The sequence below is a fragment of the Sceloporus occidentalis genome, unplaced genomic scaffold (genome assembly GCF_023333645.1).
Source record: "Sceloporus occidentalis isolate IW3139 unplaced genomic scaffold, rSceOcc1.0.p SCAF_58, whole genome shotgun sequence".
Lineage (NCBI taxonomy): Eukaryota > Metazoa > Chordata > Lepidosauria > Squamata > Phrynosomatidae > Sceloporus > Sceloporus occidentalis.
The window spans coordinates 4,803,105-4,828,359 of NW_028317038.1; the positions used below are offsets into that span (position 1 = coordinate 4,803,105).

Below are 25,255 nucleotides of genomic sequence, written 5' to 3' on the forward strand. Positions count from 1 at the left end.
TAATATAATATATATATACATATACCTATAGATATATACATATATATATGCATATATATATATACATACATATTATATATATATTATATACATATATATAGGGCTGCAACTAACGATTATTTTAATAATCGATTAGTTGGCCGATTATTTTTTCGATTAATCGGATAATTTAAAATTTTTAAATTTAAAATAATGTAATAAAAAACGTACAATTTACACTTTCATCTCTTTATTGCAATGGCCTCTCTCTCTATTCACCTTATTTTACTGACATAATAATAAAAGCTACAAGAACCCAAACACGGTGTTTCTCAAACTAGGTTTTAATACAAAGTTATTAGTAAATATTAATTCATATGTTAACTATTTTTCATATTTAATAAAAACTATGAGAAAAAAGCTTTTTTTATATTTTCTTTTATTTACCAAACTGCTCCCAGTTATGCACATCTGACCCCCAGCTTGCCACTCTGCCTCCATATATGCCTTATACCTCTTATATGCCAGATTCCACTGTGCCCCCAATATGCCTTATACTCCTTATATGCCAGTGATATCCAGCTGAGCCCCCTGATATACCTTTTACCCCAGATATGTTTTATGCCCCCCTGATATGCCTAATATCGATATATGCCTTATACCCCCTATATGCCCTGAAATGTTTGAGATCGGATTATATAAGGAGAGGAGTTTTTCAGAGCATTTGCTCTGAAAAAAACCTCTTTTTATAATCGATACAAATCGATTCAACTAATCGATAATGAAAATCGTTGACAACGATTTTCATTATTGATTATTATCGATTTTATCGATTAGTTGTTTCAGCCCTACATATATATATATATATATATATATATATAAATGCTAGAATATCTAGATCGGTGTTAAGACCTCCCTTTTCATGGAATTTGAACTTTAAAGTCCACTCTGTCTATCATTTCTAGATCGGGATTGAACATTGTCACCACCCCACCAATGTGGTGTGACGATGTCAATCCCAGTTATCATAAATGACTCAAAGGAAAATTGCTAGTGACCTTTGCAATGCTGTGTTTTTTTACTATTGTTTCTAATTCTGCCTATATGTTCCAATGCTCTCACTCTATATACTGTATTTGCTCGATTATAAGACAAGGTTTTTTTCAGAGCAAATGCTCTGAAAAATACCCCTCGTCTTATAATCGGGGTCGTCTTATAATCAGACCTCAAATAGGTCTGACTATGAGACTAAGATCCAGATCTGGATCCTCCTGTCTCCCCTCCCCAAACCCCCCCCACCCCCAACTTACCAGTGCTTCTGAGTCCCCGGTGTGTAGCCGGCGCAGCGTGTAGACCGGAAGAGGTGTGGTTAGCACCGGGGAATTCTCTCTGACAGCCGGGGAAGGTCTGCGCAATGGACGCAGACAACCCCCGCTGCTAACCACACCTCCTTCCGGCTGCAGCGGAAGTTGCCTACGCGAAATGTTAAATGGGGGGCATAAGGCATTTCTGTAGGCAGAGTGCTCTATGAAATGCCTTTTAACCCCCTTAATGCCACTCTGCCTCCAGAAATGCCTTATACCTCCCTATATGCCACTCTGCCCCATAATATGACTTTTAACCCCCTAAATGCCAGAGTGGCATATAGGGGTATAAGGCATTTCTGGAGGCAGAGTGGCACATAGGGGGTCAAAAGGCATATCATGGGACACAGTGGCATTTAGAGGGTTAAAAGGCATATCATGGGGCACAGTGGCATATAGGGGGTTTAAGGCATTTATGGGGCAGAGTGACAAGCCTGGGGCAGATGTGCATAACTGGGGGGCAGGTTGGAAAATAAAAGGAATTAAAAACAAAATATTTTTCTCAATCATAGCTTTTATTAAAAAAATAGTTGACATAGTTTACATGAATTAACATTTACTGGTAAAACTTTTTTCCTATAGGGTCGTCTTATATTCAGGCTTTTTCTTTTTTTCCTAAATTAATATTCAGATTTTGGGGGGTCGTCTTATAATCGGGCAAATACGGTATATTGGTCCCCACATATGCACTGTAACAGACAGAAATATTACATGTGTAGTACTGCAATGTATGAATTTTCTAATCTCATGTGTGATACCTGTTTTTACACATGTGAAATATACAGGGTTTTTTTGGCTGAAATTTTCATGATTTACAAAGTTTTACCACATTTATTATATCCTGTACCTCTATTGCCAAGAAAGTTTAGTGTAGATGTTCCATTATCTATCTTAGGAAGCATACCTAGAGCCAATATTTGTTTTAGGTTATCAGATCTTTTATAAATTACTGTATTTGCTTGAGTATAAGATGACCCCCCAAAATTTGAATATTAATTTAGAAAAAAAGAAAAGCCTGAATCTAACACTACCCTATAGGAAAAAAACGTTTTATTAATAAATATGAATTCACTATTTTTTCATATTTTATAAAAACTATGAGAAAATGCATTTTCTGTTTTTATTTTTATTTGCCAACCTGCCCCCCAGTTATGCAAAGATATGCCACTTTGCCCCCCCTATATGGCCCTATATGACTTATACCCCCATATTTATCACTCTGCCCCCCAGATATGCCTTATACTCCCCTATATCCCCCGGCTTACCGATGCATCCGTAGACTTGTCCCCCGTGCTCCAGACTCCCTGCGGTCAAGCAGGGGCCGCCGGGACTCCGCATCCACCAGGGACTTCCACCGGGGGTTCTATGACTGAGTACTGGAGATTGTGCGCATCGCGCAGACGTCCCTTACGAAAAATTACTGCTGTTTTTTGGACATGAAAAAACTCCAATACTGCACTTTTAGTGCAGTATTACTGCACATTTACTGCAGTTGTACTGCATTTGTACTTCACTGTACTGCAGTTTTACTGCACATTTACTGCACTTTTTTTTTTTTATATTGCAAACCTACAGTTGTACTTCAATGTACTGCAGCTTTACTGCATTTGTACTTCCGTACAAAAATAACTGCAGTACAACTGCAGTACAGTGAAGTACAAATGCAGTACAACTGCAGTAAATGTGCAGTAAACTGCAGTAAAAGTGCAGTATTGGAGTTTTTTCATGTCCAAAAAACAGCAGTAATTTTTCCGTAAGGGGTTCACTGGCTGCCTGTCATAAATCAAGTACTTACCCCCGCCATCGTTCCCACGCTGAAACTCAGCCTCATGCCGTCTCTGCTCCTTCCCGGCTTACTGACACGGCAGCAAGCAGGGCCTCTCCAGCTACTCGCTCCGTTGCCAGGGAGACGCGTCTCTCTCTAGTTGCCGGCAGAATCAAGTGGAACCTAGGACACGCTCCACCGTTGCCATACCAACACGTTTCAAATGCTGACATCATTTTGGCGCCAAATTTTAACGTATTTAGACGCTTCAGTCCCAGTATCCTTTGCTGAAGTATCAGTTGAAGTGTGATTCCTATACTGAAGCGTTCTCTGTATTTTGACCCCTTGTGTACCAGACCCTATTATCGCTTACTATTGACTATTGACCACTTGCTGCCTGCCTTTTACCCTTGCTTGTATTTCGACTCTGCCTCCACTCGTGCCCTATTGTACCTCGCCTGGATTTTCTCCCGTGTGGATTGTTTTTTTGCGATTATTAACCCTTTCGCTTACCAGCTCGCATATTGATCGTGACACTGCCAGAGAGGAGGATCCAGGTCTCCTGCAGCGCTGCTGGGATCCTCCTCTCTGGCAGCCAGTGAACTTCTGCGCGATGTGCATAGACAATCTCCGCTGCTGCTGGCCGGTACTTCTGCCGGGCTCCCCCAGAGGAAGAGGCTGCTAGAGTGGAGGATCCAGGTCCCCTGCAGTGCTGCAGGGGATCTGGATCTTAGTCTTGTAGTCAGAACTCTATTGTAAAAAAAACCTTCTCTTATAATTGAGCAAATACGGTAATTGGGTATGAGTCGGTATGTGTTTTACCAAAACATTGTCTCTTTTGAGAATTGCACAGCAGTTCTCTAGTGCACAATTATTATATTTAGTCAAAAATTATAAACTAAAATCTTTCATCTCCATAGACAAACATGTTTGTGTATGCAAACAGCAGAAAGACACACATGACCAATGCATATCCGCACTGTGGTAAAGAAAATACGTGGCCAGAAGTTTTAAGACGCAAGTATTGGTCTTCGTAAAGTTTGCTTCTTCAGTGTCCTTAGATATTTGTGTCAGACGTTACTATGGTATACTAAAGTATGATTACAAATATCGAAAGTATGATTACAAGCATTTCCTAAGTGTCAAAGGCTTATTTTGACAATTACATTAAGTTTATGCAAAGACTCAATATTTGCAGTGTTGATCCTTCTTTTTCAAGACCTCTGCAATCCACCCTGGCATGCTAGTCAATTAACTTCTGGGCCACATCCTGATTGATGGCAGTCCATTCTTGCATAATCACTGCTTAGAGTTTGTAAGAATTTGTGGGGTTTTGTTTGTCCACTTGCCTCTTGAGGATTGGCCACAAGTTCTCTGGGAATAAGGTCTGGAGAGTTTCCTTTCCATAGACCCAAAATTTTGATCTTTTGTACCCCAAGCAACTTAGTTATCATTTTTGCCTTATGGCAAGGTGCTCCATCATGCTGGGAAAGGCATTGTTCGTCACCAAACTGTTCTTGGATGGTTGGGAGAAGCTGCTTTTGAATGATGTGTTGGTACCATTCTCATTCTTTATTCATGGCTGTGTTCTTAGGCAAAATTGTGAGTGAGCCCACTCCTTTGGCTGAGAACCAACCACACACACATAAATGGTCTCAGAATGCTTTACTGTTGGAAGGACACAGGACTGATGGTAGCGCTCACCTTTTCTTCTCCGGATAAGCTTTTTTTCCAGATGCCCAAAACAATCGAAAAGGGAATTCATCAGAGAAAATTACTTTACCCCAGTCCTCAGCACTCCAATTCCTGTACCTTTTGCAGAATATCAGTCTGTCCCTGATGTTTTTCCTGGAGAGAAATGGCTTCTTCGCTGACACCAGGCCATCCACAAACAGTCTTCCCCTCACTGTGCATGCAGATGCACTCACACCTGCCTGCTGCCATTCCTGAGCAAGCTCTGCACTGGTGGCGCCCCGATCCCGCAGTTGAATCAACTTTAGGAGACGGTCCAGGCGTTTGCTGGACTTTCTTGGTCACCCTGACACATTCTTCACAATTGAACCTCTCTCCTTGAAGTTCTTGATGGCCCGATAGATGGTTGATTTATGCGCAATCTTATGGCAATATCCTTACCTGTGAAGCCCTTTTTGTGCAAAGCAATGATTACAGCATCTGTTTCTTTGCAGGTAACCATGGTTAATAGAGGAAGAACAATGATTTCAAGCACCCCCCTCCTTTTGTTATTCTAACTAGTGATTGGAAGTTCGGATCAGTAAAGTGAATTGGATCATTTCGAGTCGTTCATTTTAAAACTTTTAAAAGTTAAAATGCGCACTTTCCAGTTTTGACTCCACAATGTCTGAGAAACATGACTTATCTATGCATGTGGGGTATCGCTTTACTCGGGGTGTTACTGAACACAAATCAAGACCTATTTTTCACACATCTACTCAGAAAAATAATCCGCAAAGTGGATGTGAATTTTTTTTTTTTTTTTGTCAGACTAAATTTGGTGTCGTTGTGGAATCAGTTGCATGGGACAGGCCAATATGCCCCTAACTAGATTCCCTGAGCTGTCTAGTTTTAGGAAATATATAGTTTTAGGGCGTTTAAATGAAATATGGGACATCAGATGAGACCTGGACACAACAAACCGATTTGTCAAAATTCCATGTTTGAAAACTGAAATGCGCATGTTCCAATTTTGAACCCACAGTGCCAAAGTGACATGCCCTACCCATGTATATGGGGTATTCCTGTATTCCTGTACAAATCACAAATTATTTCAGTCATTTTATGTATGCAAGAAAAAAAACCTGAAATACTGTGTTCAGATAGAATAGGTTTGTTAAAAATGGAAAAAAATGAAATTGTACTGCAATGTTTAGGACAGACTGGCACTAAAATGGTTAAATAAAAAGTGTTAAAATGCCCCGAGTAAAATACTTTGGGATGTCATCGTCCAAAAAATATATACTTTTGTTGAGCGGTTTTTCTTTTTCTGGCCGCTATTGGGGCGCATCTCCCAGGATACCACATTTAAAAAATCTTGTTTAGAAACAGCGATGCGCGTCATTCATATTTAACCCTGTAAGTGCCAAAATAAATGAAAATACCAGGCATATGAGGTGTTTCCAAAAACAGGACAAATACCCAAATACACTTTTGGAGTTTTTTTCCATTTGCACTGTGAAAATATTTCCTTTTTCCTAATTTCCCCCACATTTTTAGATATTTTTCATACTCAATGATGGTTTATATGTATAATTATTTCAAAAGAAAGCCCTACTTGTGGTGAAAAAAACAATATATTATTTGTGTGGGTGCACTAATTGAGAAGAGAGAATTTACTGTTGAAGAAATAGCAAAAAACACAAAAACTACTCTGGTCTTTTAGCGCAAACGTAGTAACAAAAACCCGGTCCTAAGGGGGTTAATGTCAAGGCATTCAGCTGCAGTGAAAACCCACCTCAGGATGCACTGGAGTGATGTTGCCTCTCACAAGATGGCAGCATCCACTTGAAAATAAACACGCAACCACAATGATTTCTCCAGAATCTCCTGAGGTACTACATTCAACCATTCAAGTCAATAGAACCCAGCCTGCTAATTGTAATGTGATTAAAATTGTGACGTGTAAAAATGATTCTCTAATTATGTCACCATCAGGGAAACCATCCAGTTCCAACAGAGTGTAAAAAAAAAAAAAAAATTCTGAAAAAATATAAAAATAATCTGGCATGGAAAGAGTTCAAATACTGGGATTTGAAATACAGATGAGGTATCTAGTTTTCAAAAATGTATGACTTGATGGGATAAATTGAATTGGCCGGATTCAAAGATGTCTCCAAATAAGACATGGGCACAGACTGACCAGATGTTAAATTTAAAAAAAAAGTGCACCTCTCAAGTGTGGGATTTTAGCCCCAAACAACCCAACAAAACCAGGACTGTGAATTCATACCTGAATTACAACGTATGTTTAAAATACCAGCATTTGCGCTGCAGGGGACCTGGATCCTACTCTCCGGCAGCCGGTAGACATCTGTGCCATGCGTGTAGACAACCTCCGCTGCTAGCACTTCCTCCGGTGCTTCTCCGTCATAGAAGCCACGGCAAGCACAGTTGCGTCTTAGGGGGCATAAAGCATATGTGGGCAGAGTGGCATATCTGGGGGGCAGACTGGCGTTTCTAGGGGCATAAAGCATATCTGGGGGTGTAGAGTGGCATATCTGGGGGGCAGAGGGGAATATCTATAAGTAAGGTGCACTATGAATTAAGGGGGAACCTTAAAATGGCTATTGGGTTTCCAAATTTCTGTTTATATATGACATATGCTGACTGCATAATGGATATCAAAATGTTAAATACATGTATTCCTGTGTATTAGGTAAAATACTGTTTTACCATTCCACTAATGTATATTTTTTCTTTAAATTTACCAATTTACCAATCACATTGTGATTTGAAAGCTGGGCTCCATTGACTTGCATGTTTGAATGTAGTACATGTATTAAACATGCAAGGGGAGCCAGAGTTCTCAGGAGGTTTTGGAGAGACCCTCCTGAGAACTCTTTTGAACTCCTTTATTTTTTGAAAGGAGGCACCGCCATCTTGCGAGTGGCAAAATCACAGGGTGTCCTGGGGTGGGTGTTCGGCGTCGCTGAATGCCTTGCTGTTGAGACATTTCAGCGACACCATTGAAGTTTAGGAGGCGATAGTAGATCACCTCCTAAACTCTTTTAAAACAGGCGTCCGCCCTCATACAGTGTATGGCGGACGTTGATGCCCTGGGGAGGGGCCAGACATGGCCCCTAATGCCAATCTCTGTGTTGCTGAATGCCTCGACATCGAGACATTACAGCAACACTGTTTGCGTGCAGAAAGTGAACATAGATTGCTTTCTGCACTCGTGCCCGGACCTTTAATTGTCATCAAGGGGTTAAACAGGATTTGATGAATTGGTACGTATACTTTATAAATTATAATCTGGAGTGTTTACACATAAATGAAAGTGCTAATGTTAGGGATTTCATAAAATAATACTAGATAGGTTTATTACAGCACAATAAAATCGCCTTTATCTATTTTGTCATGTGTCTTTCCATCCTTCCTGGCTGGCAATTTTTTTTTTACTGTTTCGTTTGTTGTTTTTTAATGCTATATTACTATTAATTTGACCTATGCAGGTGAAGAGGCATTGACAATGTACATGGATAGAAGTCATCTTGACCGACACACTGGAGATGGAAATCATACTGTAGAGTCTCTGCACCATCTTGCTTCATCTTATTTTGTGGACAGAGATGGGACAATGAGGAAACTTCATGAGATTCAAATATCAACAGGAGCAATTAAGGTATATATATATATATATATATATATATGTGTGTGTGTGTGTATGTTCATTTTAAACCATACAACTATTAGAAGGTGACAATGTGATACAAAAACATGATTCTTTTGTATATCATATTATATTTTTGATATATAACAGATGACCGTGCTGTCACAGGACTTAATTTTTGTCTAATCTTAATCAAATCATATGACCACACACAAAACCTTTCTCAAGGTAACAAACAAAAAGAAAGAAAACATAATAAATTCCACCCTTCCATGGGACAGATCTTTAGAAAACCCACCCATTCCTTGAGATGACTAGTTGGCTATACATCATAGTCGGATCATTATTTGAGTCCTACTCCCCGGAGAAGCAGTGCTTCACGCGGAGATCAAACCTTGGGAGTTCCCAGGTATGTATATGTTCAAACGATAAAATTACTGTTAGAGCTTCTTATGATGCTGGTTGAAAACTTGCAACAAATAATGAGTCTTTTTTGGCCAATATTCTTACCAGATCTACTTCTAAAGGGAGTTCTACTTCACATGTTGTGGTGTAGTTTACATAACCCATCTAGACTGCCCATTTTTCCTGATGTAAGGGGTTTAAACCCCTATCAGTCTTTGGTCTGGTCCTATAATGAGCGCTTTATGTCTATCCCATGCTTGTTTAAATTCCCTCACTGTTGTAGCCTCCACCACTGCTGCTGGGAGACTGTTCCATTTATCTACTACCTTATGAGTAAGGTAGAACTTCCTTATGTTACATCTAAGCCTCTGGCCTTGTTCTAACATTGCTCCTCCTTTCAAATAAGCTTGCCTCCTGTACTTTGTTAAGTCACTTTAAGTATTTAAATAAACCTTTTCTTATAATTTTTGTCCTGCAAACCACTTACCATTTTTGTACCTCTCCTCTGAACCCTCTCCAATGTGTCAAAATCCTCTAGATTGCAAGCTCGTTTGAGCAGGGCCCTCCTCACCTGTTGTCTCTGTTAGTCAATTTATGTTACATGCTACTTATGTCTTGTCTATGCATTGTACAGCACTACGGAATTTGTTGGCGCTATATAAAACAATAAATAATCATAATAATGATAATAATAATATCCTTCTCAGGGCCGGCCCAAGGCAAAATGCCGCCTGGGGCGAATTTTAAAATGCCGCCGCCCCCCCCCTTATCTACCCTTCCTCTCCCTCCGTCCCTGCCGCCCCCCCCATTATCTACCCTTCCTCTCCCTCCATCCCTGCCGCCCCCCCTTGTACTTACCTTTCAGCAGTCCTGCGGCAAGTCTCCCTGTTCGGTCTCGGTGCCGGCTTGTAATGCTGAGCACTGTAAATCTTCCGGCACTCAGCATTACAAGCCGGCACCGAGACCGAACAGGAAGACTCGCCGCAGAGGAGAGAGGGGCGCCGAGCGGGTACTGACAGCTTGGTAAGCGAAAACCACTCGGCGCCCTTTCTCTCTCTTTCGCTTTAAAAAAAGTGCCGCCCCTTCAAAAGTGCCGCCTGGAGCGGTTGCCCCACTCGGCTCCATTGTCGGGCCGGCCCTGATCCTTCTGGATTAACTATTAACTACCACCTTCTGCCTCCTATCACCCAACCATTGGCTAATCCAATCATCTATTCTGGCATCAATATTCATAGACTGCAATTTATTTATAAGTCTTCTATGGGGCAGTGTCAAATGCATTACTAAAGTATATATATTTAACAATCCTATCCTTTAGGATGGTTTCCATTAATTTGCCAACTACTAATGTAAGGCTTACTGGTCTATATTTGTCCGAGTCTTCCCTACTACCTTTTTTGTACAGTGGTACTACAGTTGCCAAAGTCCAGTCTTCTGGAACTACTCCTGTCATTGGTGACTGATAAAATAGATCTGTTACTGGATTTGCCAGGACATGTTTAAATTGCTATTTTAATGGCTTTTTGGGTTTATCCCATGAGGTCCAATTTGTCTGGTTTTACTTTGGAGAGTTCAAGTAGAACTTCTTCCTCTGTAAACACAGCTGTGTCACATGTCACCCCATGTCTTTTGGCTAACAAGGGTCCCTCACCGCCATCTTCCTGTGTAAAAACAGAACTGAAGTTATTTATGCTGTCAGCTAGCTTTTTAGCCTCATTTATAAGTCCCTTAATTTGTCTGTAGGTTAATTATTCATGGTTTAAGTTTTCTTCTCTCGCTTTTATATCTAAAAAGGGTTTTATCACTTTTTCTGTTAACCCAGCAAAGGCACATAGGTAGGAGTCCCTATGTGCATTGGTGCATCTAATAATGCATTTTGCCTCCCTTAGCTTTACTTTGTACTTGCTCCTGTCACCATCATCATTTTCAGTCTGTTTATATTTCATAAAAGCTCACATCTGCAGAGTAGCACAGTGGCTTCCTTTTTCTTTTACTCTTGTTAACAAGTTTAATGCAATGTTCTGCTACCTATAGCAGGACATCTCTTAAATATCTCCATCTCACCTGAACTCCATCTAAAGATGTCCAGACCACCTACCAGTCTCTCCATTTTTGAAAAAAATCCACGTTGCTAAAATCAAAAACTTTTTCTTACTCGTAGTATGGCTCTTTTAACATTTTTCAGTGTTGCTGTTTAGCTGTGATTTTCTTCTTTCTCATTTCATGCTCACACACATATTATATTTTGTTTTTTTTCAGGACAAACAGGGCTATCTTTAGATACCATTTTATCATATCATCTAATTTACTATAAAAAAAAAGATAAAATATGGTGATTTTTTGTTTAAAAAAATACTTTTTCGGGGGGGCGTGTCCTGGAGCTTGGAGAAGATGGTCGCACTTTGAGCTAGCTCCTGCTCACTCACCGGCAACTCCAGCTTTCACAGCCGATCTACCCACACTCCAGTGGCCTTATATCGACAGTCGTCAAGATGTCCACCCGTAGAGGCAGAAAACCGGGTCCCACGCCCGAAGTATCAGACTTTTTTAAGAAAAAAGACGCCCCGCACGGTGAGGGCCTTGAGGCTGCAGACGGCGCGGGGCCTAGTACGCGGAGTGACATAGCAGACCTTAAATCCTGCCTCCTCTCCGTCAAACTTGAGCTGCAATCTGATCTAAAGGCGGGTCTTTCAGCGATCTCGGCGGACCTCACGGCGCTGGCCACCAGAACCGTTCATCTGGAGCAGGCGGTCGAAGAGCTTCAGACTAATCAGCGCTAACGGGACGTGGATATGGTCAGACTGGAGGCCACGTGCGCGGTTCTCCCGGCGCTCTAATCTACGGATCCGAGGGGTCCCAGAATCCCTGGTTGACCTGCGCTCCTTTTTCCACCGCTACCTTCGGCAACTCCTGCCGGACTTACCTGAAGCTGAACTCCATCTCGAGCGGATCCATAGAGCGCTGCGCCCGAGGCCGGGGCATGGAGACCCTCCTAGGGACATCATCCTCAAATGCCATTATTTCACCACCAAGGATGCCATCCTGCGAGCTACGCGCAATGCCTCACCTGTCTGGTTTGCAGATATAGCGCCTTCTACCCTCCATAAGCGTCGGGCTCTGAAGCCTGTGACGGATTTACTGCGGGACAAGGGGATCCCCTACCGCTGGGGTTTCCCCTTTAAACTCCTGGTACAAGATGGTGGCTCTCTTCTAACGCTTCGTGGGCTTGACGGTGCAGCGTCTTTCCTGCGGCGACTGGGATTGCAGGTACCCCGCACCTTGGAGCAACCCCCCGATGAGCTTCCTCGCCTCCCGGGGCCGCGAGACGGATCTCCGCGCCGCCCGGACTCCCTCAGATCATCGCCTCGAGCGGAAGATGGCCCAGCGGCGTCTCAGAGAAGAGCTTAATCCTGCTGCCTCCGTGGGATTTCTCCTGCTCTGCCTATCGCCTCCCTACCGTGGCTACACCGAGCTTCGACCGACGCCTTGGCCGCAAATTGTTTGCTGGACAGCTAAGTGCCTTGGTTTCGCTTGACTTTTTATGTGTTACCACCGATCCTGATTTCACTGTTTGTGATTTTTTTAATTTTTTTTTTGCCTTTGTGCGGGACTGTGTGGTTTTTTCGTTGTTGACTAATGTCATTTCGATTTTTCTGATGCGCGTACACATGCATACACTACATACATTATTCCAAAATTTATTTATTTATTATTATTATTTTTTTTTTTATTATTTTTTATTTTATTTTCTTTATTTATATATCCATACATATTCCCTACATCGCCGTAGGTGATGGACCCGTACCTAGACAGAACTCCATCGGTGGCACTTTTTAAGCCTCTACAGCATTTTGTCAAGTCGATGGGATTGTTTGATGCTTGGCGACTTCTCCACCCCTCCGATAGAGACTACTCCTTTTATTCGCATCCGCATGCCATGTACTCTAGACTCGACTACTTTTTTCTTAATTAACGCCTGCTTCCATCACTTCTGAGTTCTTCGATACATGAGATTTCCTGGTCCAACCATGCTGTTGTCACGTTCTGCCCAGGCTGCGGAGCTGCATATCTGTCTTGCTTCAGTTTCCCTGTTTTGCTTCGATCCATTCCTGGATTTCCTTATGCTCTGTTCTGATCTTCCATTCCTTTCTTCTGCTTCAGCTCTTTGCTTCAGCTCTGTTTCATTTTTAAGGTGTGCCCCACCTGTGTGTTCTGTTTGTCTCAGTCTGCAGTCTAATATATGTCTCAGTGCTATGTGTTTTGATTACATGTTTGGTTTGTTTCGTACCACTGTCAGCAGGGATTAGCGTTAGGACCCACTGTCATTGGAGTACTTTGGCGTAGTGGTGGGCTAAGCATACTATGGCCATATCATGTGACGGAATCTCCAATTGTTATCAAACAGTCTTAGGCTAGTTCTTGTATTCATGTTTGTTTGTCTCTTATGTACCTTTCCCTTCTTCCTTGTATCATCTGAGGATTCCGGTTCCTCTCTCCTCTCCCTTTGTCCTAGTTAAAATGTCCTATCCTTGCTTAAAGGAGAAGCGTCCGAGGATTCCGGCTCCTCACTCCTTCCCCTGTGTTCCTTGCCTTGTTTCCTGTCCTTTGTTGTGCCCTGTATCATGTATATCTTGTCTAGTAATGTTTATTCCTTGTCTGGTTCACTGTAGTGCCCTGTATCATGTATATCTTGTCTAGTAATGTTTATTCCTTGTCTGGTTCACTGTCGTGCCCTGTAACATGTATGTCTTGTCTGGTTATGTTTCGTGCCTGGTTTCCCTCTCCCTTGCTTGTTATGTTTCTGCTATACCCTTTGCTTAGCTTCCATTCTCCCAGCCTGCAGCATCCTGCACGTGATTCTAGTGATCTGCTTCATGCCTGCTCCAGGGTGCCTGCAGGATATCAATTCACTTCATTCTGGACTTCATCCGCTGCCTTATCAGGGTGCTGGTGTTTGGCTGCACAACCCTAGGTGCTCAACACCTGGGTGAGTGTGGTCACCCTGCAACCAGGCCCTGTCCAACTCCACTACTGCACTGTGACTCCTGCATACAATCATCGGGCGCGCTGGGTCCTTTCAGTCATCTGTTTGGACCCAGTCCGTGGCAGCTGTGGTGGAGATTTCCCTGTCGGCTCTTCAACCTCCCAACCTGCGCCCTCTCTGGCGCCTGAATGACGCTCTGCTCCTCGATCCGGAGGTCAGAGGGACTATCACTCAGTCTCTCTCTGATTATTTTTCCGAGAACTTGACCCCTGATGTTTCTCTGGGAACTGCCTGGGACGCACACAAAGCAGTTCTCCGAGGCCACTTCATAGCAATCGCATCTGCTAAGCGGAAATGTCATCAATCTCAGATTCAGGATCTTACCGACTCCCTGACGAGGCTCCAAGCGGACCACAAACGTTCCGGGGACCAGCGTCTCCTCCGCGATATTGTCGCGACACAGGGACAATTGAATATGCTACTATCCACGGACTCTATCAGGGCGATTCTCCGGACCAACAGAAATTTTTTGAATAGGCAAACAAGTCTGACACCATGATGGCGAGAAAACTTCGAGACCTCACTTGTTCCAGGACAGTGCGGGCCATCAAATCCAGGGCAGGTTCCCTATCGTCAGATCCAGCGACTATATGTGAGCGGTTTGCCGAATACTACTCCTACCTTTATGACGGCAAGAAGACTTCCTCCTCCTCGTCTCTCCGGTCGGATACTCAACAATTTCTTCTGGACTGTAAGCTCCCCTCGCTTTCCAAGATTGCCAAGATTGTAATGATCCCTAAGGAGGGAAAAGACCCTTCCCTTTGCACAAGCTATAGGCCGATCTCTCTCTTTAACATTGACCTGAAACTGTTCACATTGACCTGAAAATTCTGGCCCTTCGGTTAAGTGTGCTCCTACCTAGTCTGGTTCACTCTGACCAAGTGGGCTTTATCCCGGGTCGAGAGGCCCCAGATAATATTCGCAGGACGTTGAACCTGCTCCACTCATGTCGAAGGTCTGGGACCCCAATGATGCTCCTGTCCTTAGATGCTGAAAAGGCATTCGACCGAGTGGACTGGGGGTACCTATGGTCTACAATGCAAGCCTTTGGTTTTGCTGGACCCTTTCTGAAGGGGGTGCAAGCTCTCTACTCCCATCCATCAGCTGTAGTTGATATAGGCACCTTCCGCTCTAACCTTTTCCAGATTCAGGGTGGGACTCGTCAGGGCTGCCCCTTCTATTTGCGTTGGCCATAGAGCCTCTGGCCCAAGCTGTCCGCTGTCTCCATCCTGATATTAAGGGCCTCTCTGTGGGACGTAATGTTTATAAACTTAGCTTATTTGCCGACGACGTCTTGCTTTCATTGACGTCTCCCCTTACATCCCTGCCTAACCTGTACCAGCTGCTAGGGAGGTTTGGGAAGCTGTCCCTGCCCCAATGGTGAAGCTTTTATCTCTCAATTTTGACTTTAAATGGCAACCGATCTCTATTCGCTCCCTTGGCATTAACATTACCCCTTCCCATCTACATATGTATTCGGTGAATTACCCACAACTTCTCTTGCGCCTGAAGCGTGACCTAACGACATGGTCGTCCTATGCTCTGTCATTTATGGGGAGAGTTTATGCGGTGAAGATGACACTTTTGCCCAGGCTTCTTTATCTGTTTCGCTCTATCTCACTGCCAATCCGGAAGAAAGATATCATCAGTCTCCAGAGAGCGATTGAGCGATTTGTTTGGCAAGGCCGCAGGAGTCGGCTCGCTAAGGCTTCTCTCTACAGACCGAAAACAGCAGGCGGGCTGTCCGCCCCTTTGCTCTACAAATATTATGTTGCTGGCGATGCTGCTGTCCCTCTCCGCGGCTCCTTCCACACCACGATGGGTCCAACTGGAATCGGATCTCTGCTCTGGGGCCCGTCTAGGATGGCTTATGTGGCACTCATCCCTCGACAAATCCTTGATTTCTGTCAGCCCCATTCTGTCGCATTCTCTTCTCCTGTGGTACCACCTGCGATATCGACTTCGGCTTACCAGCCAGGGCTCCAGACTGACGGCGCTCTTCCAGAATCGGGACTTCCCCGCTGGGTGTCAACCTCCGCCCATTTCAGTGGTGGATTTCGAAAGGCATTGTCATGATAGGGGACCTGCTTCTGAATGACAAACCCTGTTCTTCTCACCAGTTGGTATCTCGCCATGGGCTTCCAGAGGTCGAAACTTTCCGGTTTCATCAGCTTTCCCATTTTGTACGCCACTTTCTGCAACACCACCCAGAACATGTACAACTACATGCTGGGGATAAAATTTCCGTCTCCGCCTCTGTTTGAACAACGTTGGGAGGCTGACCTGGGACACTCGCTAGAACCGTCGGATTGGGGGGAGATATACGAAAACGTCTGGAAGGTCACAGCATGCACTCTGGTTCAGGAGAACTGCTTTAAAGTACTCTCTCGTTGGCACCTTACGCCTTCCAGACTCCACCGCATGTTTCCGTCTCAATCCCCTCTCTGTTTCAGAGGCTGCGCTGAAGAAGGAACAGTGTTACACACGTGGTGGTCATGCCCTCAGGTCGCGTCTCTTTGGTCTCACTTTTTTGATAGATTGAGTGACGCCCTTGGTGGACTGCCCTCCTCTACAGGAACTACCCGTTGGATACTTTGACTAAACCGGCTCACCGTTTGATTTTTCGGATTTGCACGGCCGTTCGTCTAGCTATTGCCACGATTTGGAAGTCGGGCATCCCTGCCATCCCTTTTATTGACGCTAAAATTTGGGACATGCTTAAGCTAGAAAAAGTCACGGCATATTTACATAACACGTCGCACCTCTTCTACCCCACGTGGGACCCTTGGCTAGACAAATTTGCACCGCCTCACCCCGCTGTCTCCTGGATCTGAGTCGCGTCACTTAATTTTTTTTTTAATTATTATTATTTATTTATTTATTTATTTATTGTTTTAATTTATTTATTTATTTTTCTCTTTCTCTCCTCCCCACTTTCCTTCTCTCTCTTCTTCTTTCTCTTTCTCTCTGTGCCTCTTTGGCCCATCTCTACCTGCTGATTTCCATTGCTCGTGTTCAGCGCTGTGGCAGTATTAGATATAAACTGCGTTGTGCTGGCTTCCTTATGCCTATTTTGAATTTTACGATCGCTGTTTATGTATCCCATATTTCTCAGCTCTGCGGTGGTCATCTCCTGAGCGCAATGATACCCCACATGCATGTTTGTTAGGTTGTTCGGGGACTAAAAGGCCCTTTTGTAGAGGTGTGCATTTTTCAAGTTGGAATTTTGACGTGTCAAAAAGTCTGCCCACATATCCTATTTCGGGTATCTTTGAAGCCAGCCAATACAATTTACCCCATCAAACCAAATATATTTGGAAACTAGACACCCCAAGGTATTTGAAATGCTGGTATTTTAACCCTTTCCATGCACTAATTTTACCACCAGCCTTTGTCAAACTTTATGGTAGTAAATTGTTTTTGTATTTTTTTTCACACGTTGTACTTCAGGTATAAATTTACCGCTCCTGGTATATGTGCGTGTAAAACAACGCCAGAATATGTGTTCAGTAACATCTCCTGAGCGCGGTGATACCCCACATGGGTTTGTTGGGTTATTTGGGAGGTAAAAGGCCACCTTTGTGAGGTGTGTATTTTTTTGCCATTTAGACATCTGGTCCTACTGCCCCCATGTTCCATATTTGGGACATCTTTGAACCCGGCCAATTCAATTTACCCCATCAAATCATAATTTTTTTTAAACTAGACACCCTATGGGCATTTATAATGCCAATATTTTAACTCTTTCCATGTGGGAATTTTTGTGAAGATAAAGAATTGTATGACTTGCTCATAAAAAAACGTAATTATTTATTTCTTTGGTGACAGTGGGGATTTTTACATGTTACCATATTTTTTTGAACATTTTTGAACATCATTTTTTTTTATTGTTTACACTGATTAGTGAGCTGGGCTCCATTGACCTTGCATGTTTGGATGCAGTACCTGTATTAAACCTGCAGGAGGAGCTCGAGAGTTCTCAAGAGGGTCTGGACAGACCCTCTGTGAACTCATTCAGTTTTCTGTTGTTGATGCCATCTTGTGAATGACGGCAACGGCATTTACATGATGGCACTTGTGGTTGCTCTTCGAAGCCTCAATATCAAGGCATCAAAATAGGAAAAGGCTCCAGGCACTCAAGGGTTCCACTCAGGCAGGTTTATTGAAGGAGAAGGACAACAACGTTTTGACCTCACAATGAGGTCTTTATCAAGACATTGTGAGGCGAAACGTTGTTGTCCTTCTCCTTCAATAAACCTGCCTGAGTGGAACCCTTGAGTGCCTATTTTGATTTACTGGGGAGCTGGCCCTTCCTGGCACAGCTAAGCACCTGAGTTCTTGTGGTGTGTGTGCAGATTCCTGATTCTGGTGACTCGATATCAAGGCATGTCAGCAACACAGTTTATCCTAAGCTGTTTTAGCCGGGCCATTTTTCTTATGGGGAGGGCTTTCTTGCCCGGATCACTTGTGAGGCTTCCGTGGATGCTGCAAATGCAGCTGTTTAACGGCACCCCGTACATGTACGGGCTTTGTCGTTATCACGTTGCACTGCAAGCCCGTACATATACTGGCTTTGTCGTTAAGGGGTTAAACCACACTGATTGATGATCACAGGAGTCCAAACACTCTCCTACAGTGAACTCCTGCAGGAACTGGGTTGGCAGGAGGCATAAACATCCAGGTACAGGCAGTCCAAAACAGTAGTCAATAATCAGACCAGAGAGAATAGATCAGAGAGTCAATCCAGCCAGCAAAAGATCACAATGGGTTAAAAACCTGATGATGTGGAACAGGAGATAGACAGGAAAATCATGTAACAAGCCAAAGGTCAAAAGCCAAAAAGTCAAGTAGGTTCAAAAGAGGGTAACAACCTGTAGCAAGGATACAAGGGGAATGGTGACTGTGTGTAGACAGACACCACAGAATGGCAACACTCATATACTGAAGGCAGAGCAGCATTTAAATAGGTTCCCCCTCACTAATTGTAGGATGTGACCTCCTACAGAGCAGAACTACCAGGGACACCCCTTCTCCAGCATAACGAGTATTCCAGCCAATGAGGAAGGACCATTGGGTAGTAGGACATGCCCCTCACCAGCTGCAGTTTAAACACACTGCTGGGTCTATTCTGCAACTGCACCTGACCACAGCATGCGCTGCACTTGAGGTCTAGGATGCGGCCTATTTCGTAACCACGTATTTTCATTGCCAAACATGGCATGTGTGGTACTAGAGGCCGAGGGTGCGCCCTATTACAGAGTAGGGCAAGCCTGATGTGAGCGGTCTGAAGTAGACTTGTGCATTCGTCTTCCGGCGAACAAGAAAACGAACACGAAGAGTGCGTTTTCGTGCTCATTCCGAAGACATGAAGAAGAAAAGATAGCGGCGGTAAAACGTAGACGAAGACAAACAACACAAAGAATCTTCGTGATCATCTTCGTCTTTGTCTACTAATCTCCCTGGTCCCTTCCCCATCTAGCCTACCTTATCTTCGTGGCACCGCAGGAGTTGACGGAAGCAGAAATCCGTAGGTTCGTCGTCAGGGGTTACAGGGCAGTGCGAGTGAGCCTATTGGTCGCCTGGCATCTACCGCTCTGATGTTATGTTACAACACAAAAAAAAATGTTAACCTGATGCAGGTTTGTTAACATTCTGTACATCTGATTTTTTTTATATACTGTCCCATTCTGCACATTGTTCAGTCTATTATATACCAACTAAATTATTGGTGATTATTGGGAATAAGATATATTGTATGGTTAATTTACATTTATAATAAAAATTATTCAACCCCCATTGCAAATCAGGTTTATTGTCAAAATTTACAGACTCTCAGCTATTTGCAATGAACAAATCAAACAAAAGCAATTGAAATAACAACACAACAAATGCTCCAAGTGGTTTCCCCAAAATTCAACTGAAAATGCAACTTAAAATTGTCACCTCCTCGGGTCCCGTCGCCGGCGGGCAGAGGTCCGTCCGCAGTTCACGGAGACCCGATGCTACTATCCCGGGTTCCGTGGGCTGCGGGTTTCCCGGTGCGGTAAGTGCCTCAAGTGTAGCAGACGCAACAAAAATGACTTCTCCAGTCTCAAACATATTCAACCCCTGAATGGAATCCCTCACAACAGCACACATATGCAAAACAGATGTTTCAAGCACACTTGATGAAACTAATCAAGGACTTCATTAGTTGCAACAGGTGTGCTTGAACTGGAAAACATGAAATACATGCCTAATTGTTTGTCAAAATACAGGTCCAAAAAGTTAAGAGAAGAGTTTATCACCTTTCACAAACAAGGAACAGAATACAAAACGATAGCGAAGGCGGTGAATGTTCCTAGAGACACCATTGGAAGTATAGTTCGCAAGTTTAAAGTTAAAGGAACATTAGTTACGCTACATGGGCAGTGATGAAAAATAAAGCATCCAGATTTCTGAAAAGACCATGAGTGACTTCAAAAGACCTGCAGCAAGACTTGGTGGAAACAGGCACTGAGGTTTCAGTGAGCACAGTAAGGTGCATACTGAACACAAAAGGTTTTCATGCAAGAACTCCAAGATGTACACTACTACTGACCCAAAAGCACAAGAAAAGTCAACACCGATATGCTCAAAATCATATAACTAAGTTACAGAAATTTTGGGATTCTGTTCCGTGGAGCAATGAAACAAAACTGGAACATTTGAGCTGGAGAAGTCATTATAGGTTGCAATTTCAGATGAATTTGGGGAAGCCACTTGAAGCATTTGTTGTTGAGGTGAAAGTCTATACAAGTGTGTTAGTGGTACAAGCTGATTAGATCTCATTATTAAATTAATTTACATTAATAAGTTAAAAGATGCAGTCATAAAATGGTGTTGAATGTTTGATGCTCTATATTTACTGGTAGTATTAAGTCTAAAAGCTGTCTTTGCCATCAAGAACTACAAATATCAGAGGTATTAATGTATTGCTACATACAGTAATATGACACTGAAAGTTTGTTGCTGTATATATTAGGTTATTATTTAGAAAGAGGACTGTACTTTTGGTTCACTGGTCGGTTATCTAATTTATATATTTATCTACATGACAATGGATTTGGTTACCAACTTATTTGTAGTCAGTGTAGAAATCCCACATTTCTTACATATTTCATAAGATTAGATGAAGGTAGTAACCTTATAGCTAGACATTCATTCATTTTGTGTGATTTTATTTCTTTTTTTACATCAATTTATTATAGTGATTATTAAATGTTGTAGTATTGTAGTATTAATAAATCCCTGTAATTGCTTCATAGGCATGTTAGCCTTCTTTTCTTTTTAGTAAGGGAACTCATTAAAAGTTAAGGTTTCTTTATTTTTACTGGATTTGTTATAGGGAGTCCAATTAGTCTCAATTTTGATGGTTATGTGTAGTCAATTGTTCCCCTAGCCCAATTGCCCCTACAAGAGCAGCGCTCACCCCGCCATCCTCTGTATCTCCTGGTGAACATTCCCAGCGCTGGAGAGAAGTGCCGACTGTCCCTTCTGGAGTTCACTCATCCTCTCCCTGGTTAACTTGCTGGGAAGATGGTCCGAATGAGCAATCTCTCAGGCACTAGCTCAGCCTCTGGGGATGGGATGTCACCTACATCCCCTTTCTTTGCTCCGGCTGCTGCTGGAGAGAGAGGCTGGCTCTCTTGTCTCCCAGGTGAGTGCAGTCGCCCCGCACCAGGCCCTATCCTGTGACTCCCCTTCTGCATGCTGAATCCCTGCATTTCTCCATCCTTGGGCGCTCTGGGTCATTATAGTCGTCTGTTTGGACCCAGTTCCTGACATATGGCCGCAGGTCTGTATAGACCCAGTTCCTGACATGTAGAGATCTTCCTTGCAGTTGAAAGCTCAATTTCTCAAGGGATTAACCGTTGATATTCCCCCAAGCCTTAGCCGAAACAGTGTAGGGGTAAAATAGAACTCAATTTATTGAAGACATCACAGATATTTATACACAAAACATGATAGGATTAAGAATATAATCCCATGAAAGGGGCTTTATTTTGAATCCATTCCTATGTACACTATGTGGATAAAACTATTGGGACACCTGACCATTACACCACTTTTATGACATTGCATTCTAATCACATATACGTTACTATGTAGTTGGTTTCCACTTTGCAGCTATAACGGCTTCTATACTTCTGTGAAGCCTTTCCACACGATTTTGGAGTGTTTCTGTGAGAGTTTTTGCCCATTCTTCCAGTAGAGCATTTATGAGGCCAGTCATGGATGTTGGGCGAGAAGGCCTGGCTCACAATCTGTTTCAGCTCATCCTAAAGGTGTTCAGTGGGGTCAAGGTCAGGGCTCTGTACGGGCCAGTCAAGTTCTTCAACAGCAAACCCATCAAACCATGCCTTTATGGACCTTGCTTTTTTGCACTGGGGCACAGTCATACTGGAATAGAAAAGGTCCTTCCCTCAAACTGTTCCCACAAAGTTGGAAGCATAGCATTGCCAAAATGTCTTGGTATGGTGTCTATCTCATGCATATTTAAATTCCTTTACTGCACTAGTCTCTACCACCAATTACAAAACTGCTCCATTATCCTCACAGTAAAGTTGGCTGTGGATGGTCTGTGCAAGCCCTCAGTCAGCCTGCAGTTGTCATGCCACAGGTGATCTCAGCACAGAGTATAATGCCAACACTTGTGGTCCCACAAAGTTATGTGCCAATTTTGCTGGCACATTATATTACATAGAAGCACTGAATTTGATTGGCCGATCTAGTCTACCCATAAGTAGGGACTGAGACGCAAGTCCTTGGTCTTGTCTTAAATTCTGGTAAGTGTAATGCCTATCCAATGCATGTTTAAATTCCCTCGAAGTATTAGCTTCTACCACGTCGAATGGGACATTGTTCAATTTATCTACCACTCTCTCAGTAAAGTGTGTAACCTGTATGTAACCACCAATGCTAATGATTTTAATGCAGCCTGACGTTTACGTTTTCTAGATCCTGGTCCCAGACAGACTAAGCGATAACTCCGTTGCTGCAAAACCTGCAGGGCACATCACCCTAATGTCAGGTTTCCTGGCGCACTGGTTACTTTATGAGCTGTCTTGTAACCGGCCAATTTATACCTGGCTGGCGTAGCCTCCATAGCATATGGTAACATGTTAACGTGAGTTGTTAATGGATGAAAAAGTCTAACTACAGAGTGGTATTTGACATATATTAGATACATAGTGAATACATATCTCATTGAGATATAGCAGTGATGAAGCCTGGTCCCCAACAAGATTTGATTTTCTGGTGAGGGGTGAGCTTTTACAAGTGGTCCACCCTCCCTTTAATGTGATTTGGCATATCCCTCAGGCAAGAATGGTAAAGAACACCTTTTTGTTTTTTTCACACTAACCTCGTAGCTTAAAAAAATGTTTGGCACATCTACTGTGTGACTGCCAGTCAGCTTTGCACAAACATTTATATCATATCAGTGTGGTGCTGAGGGGCAGAGATCGAGAGCAAGACACTGCAGACCTGCAGACAGACTGGGAGGTAAAGAAAAAAGAAAAATATAAATTGAGGCATACTGGGGGAGAGTGTGAAGGGGATGATTTTAGTGCAATATGAGGTGATAATAAGGCATAGAAATGATGCTTTGAATTGTGAATATGGTGGTGGAGTTATGATGTGGGTGGCTGTGATGATGGTCGGGGGCAGTTCTGCACACATACATACATCCACACACACAGCCACTCCAAAACCATACATTTACATATACATGGGTGATTCTCACGAAACCTTGGTTTCAAAGATTTCAAACATGACATTTTTAAAAAGACTTCCATGAGCAAATGTCTTTTTTAGGCATTATTAGCAAGGTCTGAAGTGTTTCAGTACATTAAATTAAAAACATTTACTTACAATTTAACACCTTTTTGAACATATTTCCCAAAACAAGTCTCATTACCGCAACAGTCTATTATTATTATTATTATTATTATCCTTTATTTATATAGCGCCAACAGTTTACGCAGCGCTTAATACAATACATAAATTCAAGGGATATGACAAGACAAGAATTGACAGACTAAGACAAACCGATACATTTGGTGGAGAGAGCCCTGCTCCCAAGCTTACAATCTAGTCTAAAAGCATTAGTACTATCAGGAAAGCGAAAACATTTTTGCAATTATAAAAATCGATTAGATTAACACTTATGCACAGTTACTTGAAACTTTTAAATAATATATTTTTTAATTAACATTTTTATTTGATTTTGAATGATTTCTATCATTACCATAACATCTTGTGGAATCTAGAACCTAATATTTTTGATATTTCATTGAAATCTGACATATTTTCAAAATGATGTTGCAAACCTGAAAGAATATGATGTATAGATTGAAAACAAACTACTATTACCTACATTGCGGTAATGATACATAGGTTACGGAAATGAGGTTGATGATTTCGGTAATGATAATAAGTATACTTAATATGTAGAACAAATGAGAGTATGTTGTCACAATCACGGATTCACTTTCAATCAATTTCATTTTGCAATGCTTCTAAACTTCATAACATACAGTACATAGGCTAAAACAGGACACATAAAAAACACGAACAAAAACATCAGGCAGGGCACCATTACAATATATGCTAAATACACGTGAAACATTTTACTGAAACTACCACCAAAGCTTTTAATGCACTGGTAGAATATCATTGAGATCAACTCGGAGGTTGGGTGCACATGGCCACTGTACGCCATCAACTATCCCAGTCTAGTCCTATCACCAGCCCCACACCCCCTGCTACCCTCTCCCCCTTCCAATTCTAGTGTTTTACACACATTTGTTTGTGTACTTTTCCCAGATCTCAGGCAACACACAGAATTGTACAGGATGTGGCAAGTTGTGGCTTTGAGATGATGGCTTTCATGTCATCAAAGAAGCACCAGACTGTTTCTCCCTCATATCTGGATGGAATGTAAAATTTGTTCGGCCCAGCACAACTCATAGTGTCAACCTCATCTTCAACATTGACAATCTGGAAAAAAAAGTAATGGCTTACTGACAGTGTGTGATGATGTGTACACTGTAGGGTGTTACACTTCCTATAGACCATGGGCTAAATTACATTTGATTGGTAAGCTTTACCAATGCTCTGGTTAAATTTCCAACTCCATTAAAGTTAATGGTGTTGGAAATGTAACCAGAGCATTGGTACAGCTAACCAATCAAATGTAATCTAGCCCAATATATTTGCTATTGTTTGGAAGTAATACAATTTATTGTAAAACATTTTTATTAGATTGATAGTGCCATGAAACAATATTAGATACATCTTTTTTGCCAATATTAGCAAATACAGTCACT

General features: G+C 42.5%; 1 protein-coding gene across 1 annotated transcript in view; it reads left to right on the plus strand.

Annotated features, from left to right (window-relative positions):
- Nucleotides 1-25,255, plus strand: part of LOC149287638 (BMP/retinoic acid-inducible neural-specific protein 1-like) — a 279,818-nt gene that overhangs the window by 97,749 nt on the left and 156,814 nt on the right. Inside the window, exon 3 of the mRNA XM_089492628.1 lies at nucleotides 8,298-8,467. Within this exon, the coding sequence (XP_089348754.1) occupies nucleotides 8,298-8,467 (170 nt within the window). The remainder of the gene's footprint in view (nucleotides 1-8,297; nucleotides 8,468-25,255) is intronic.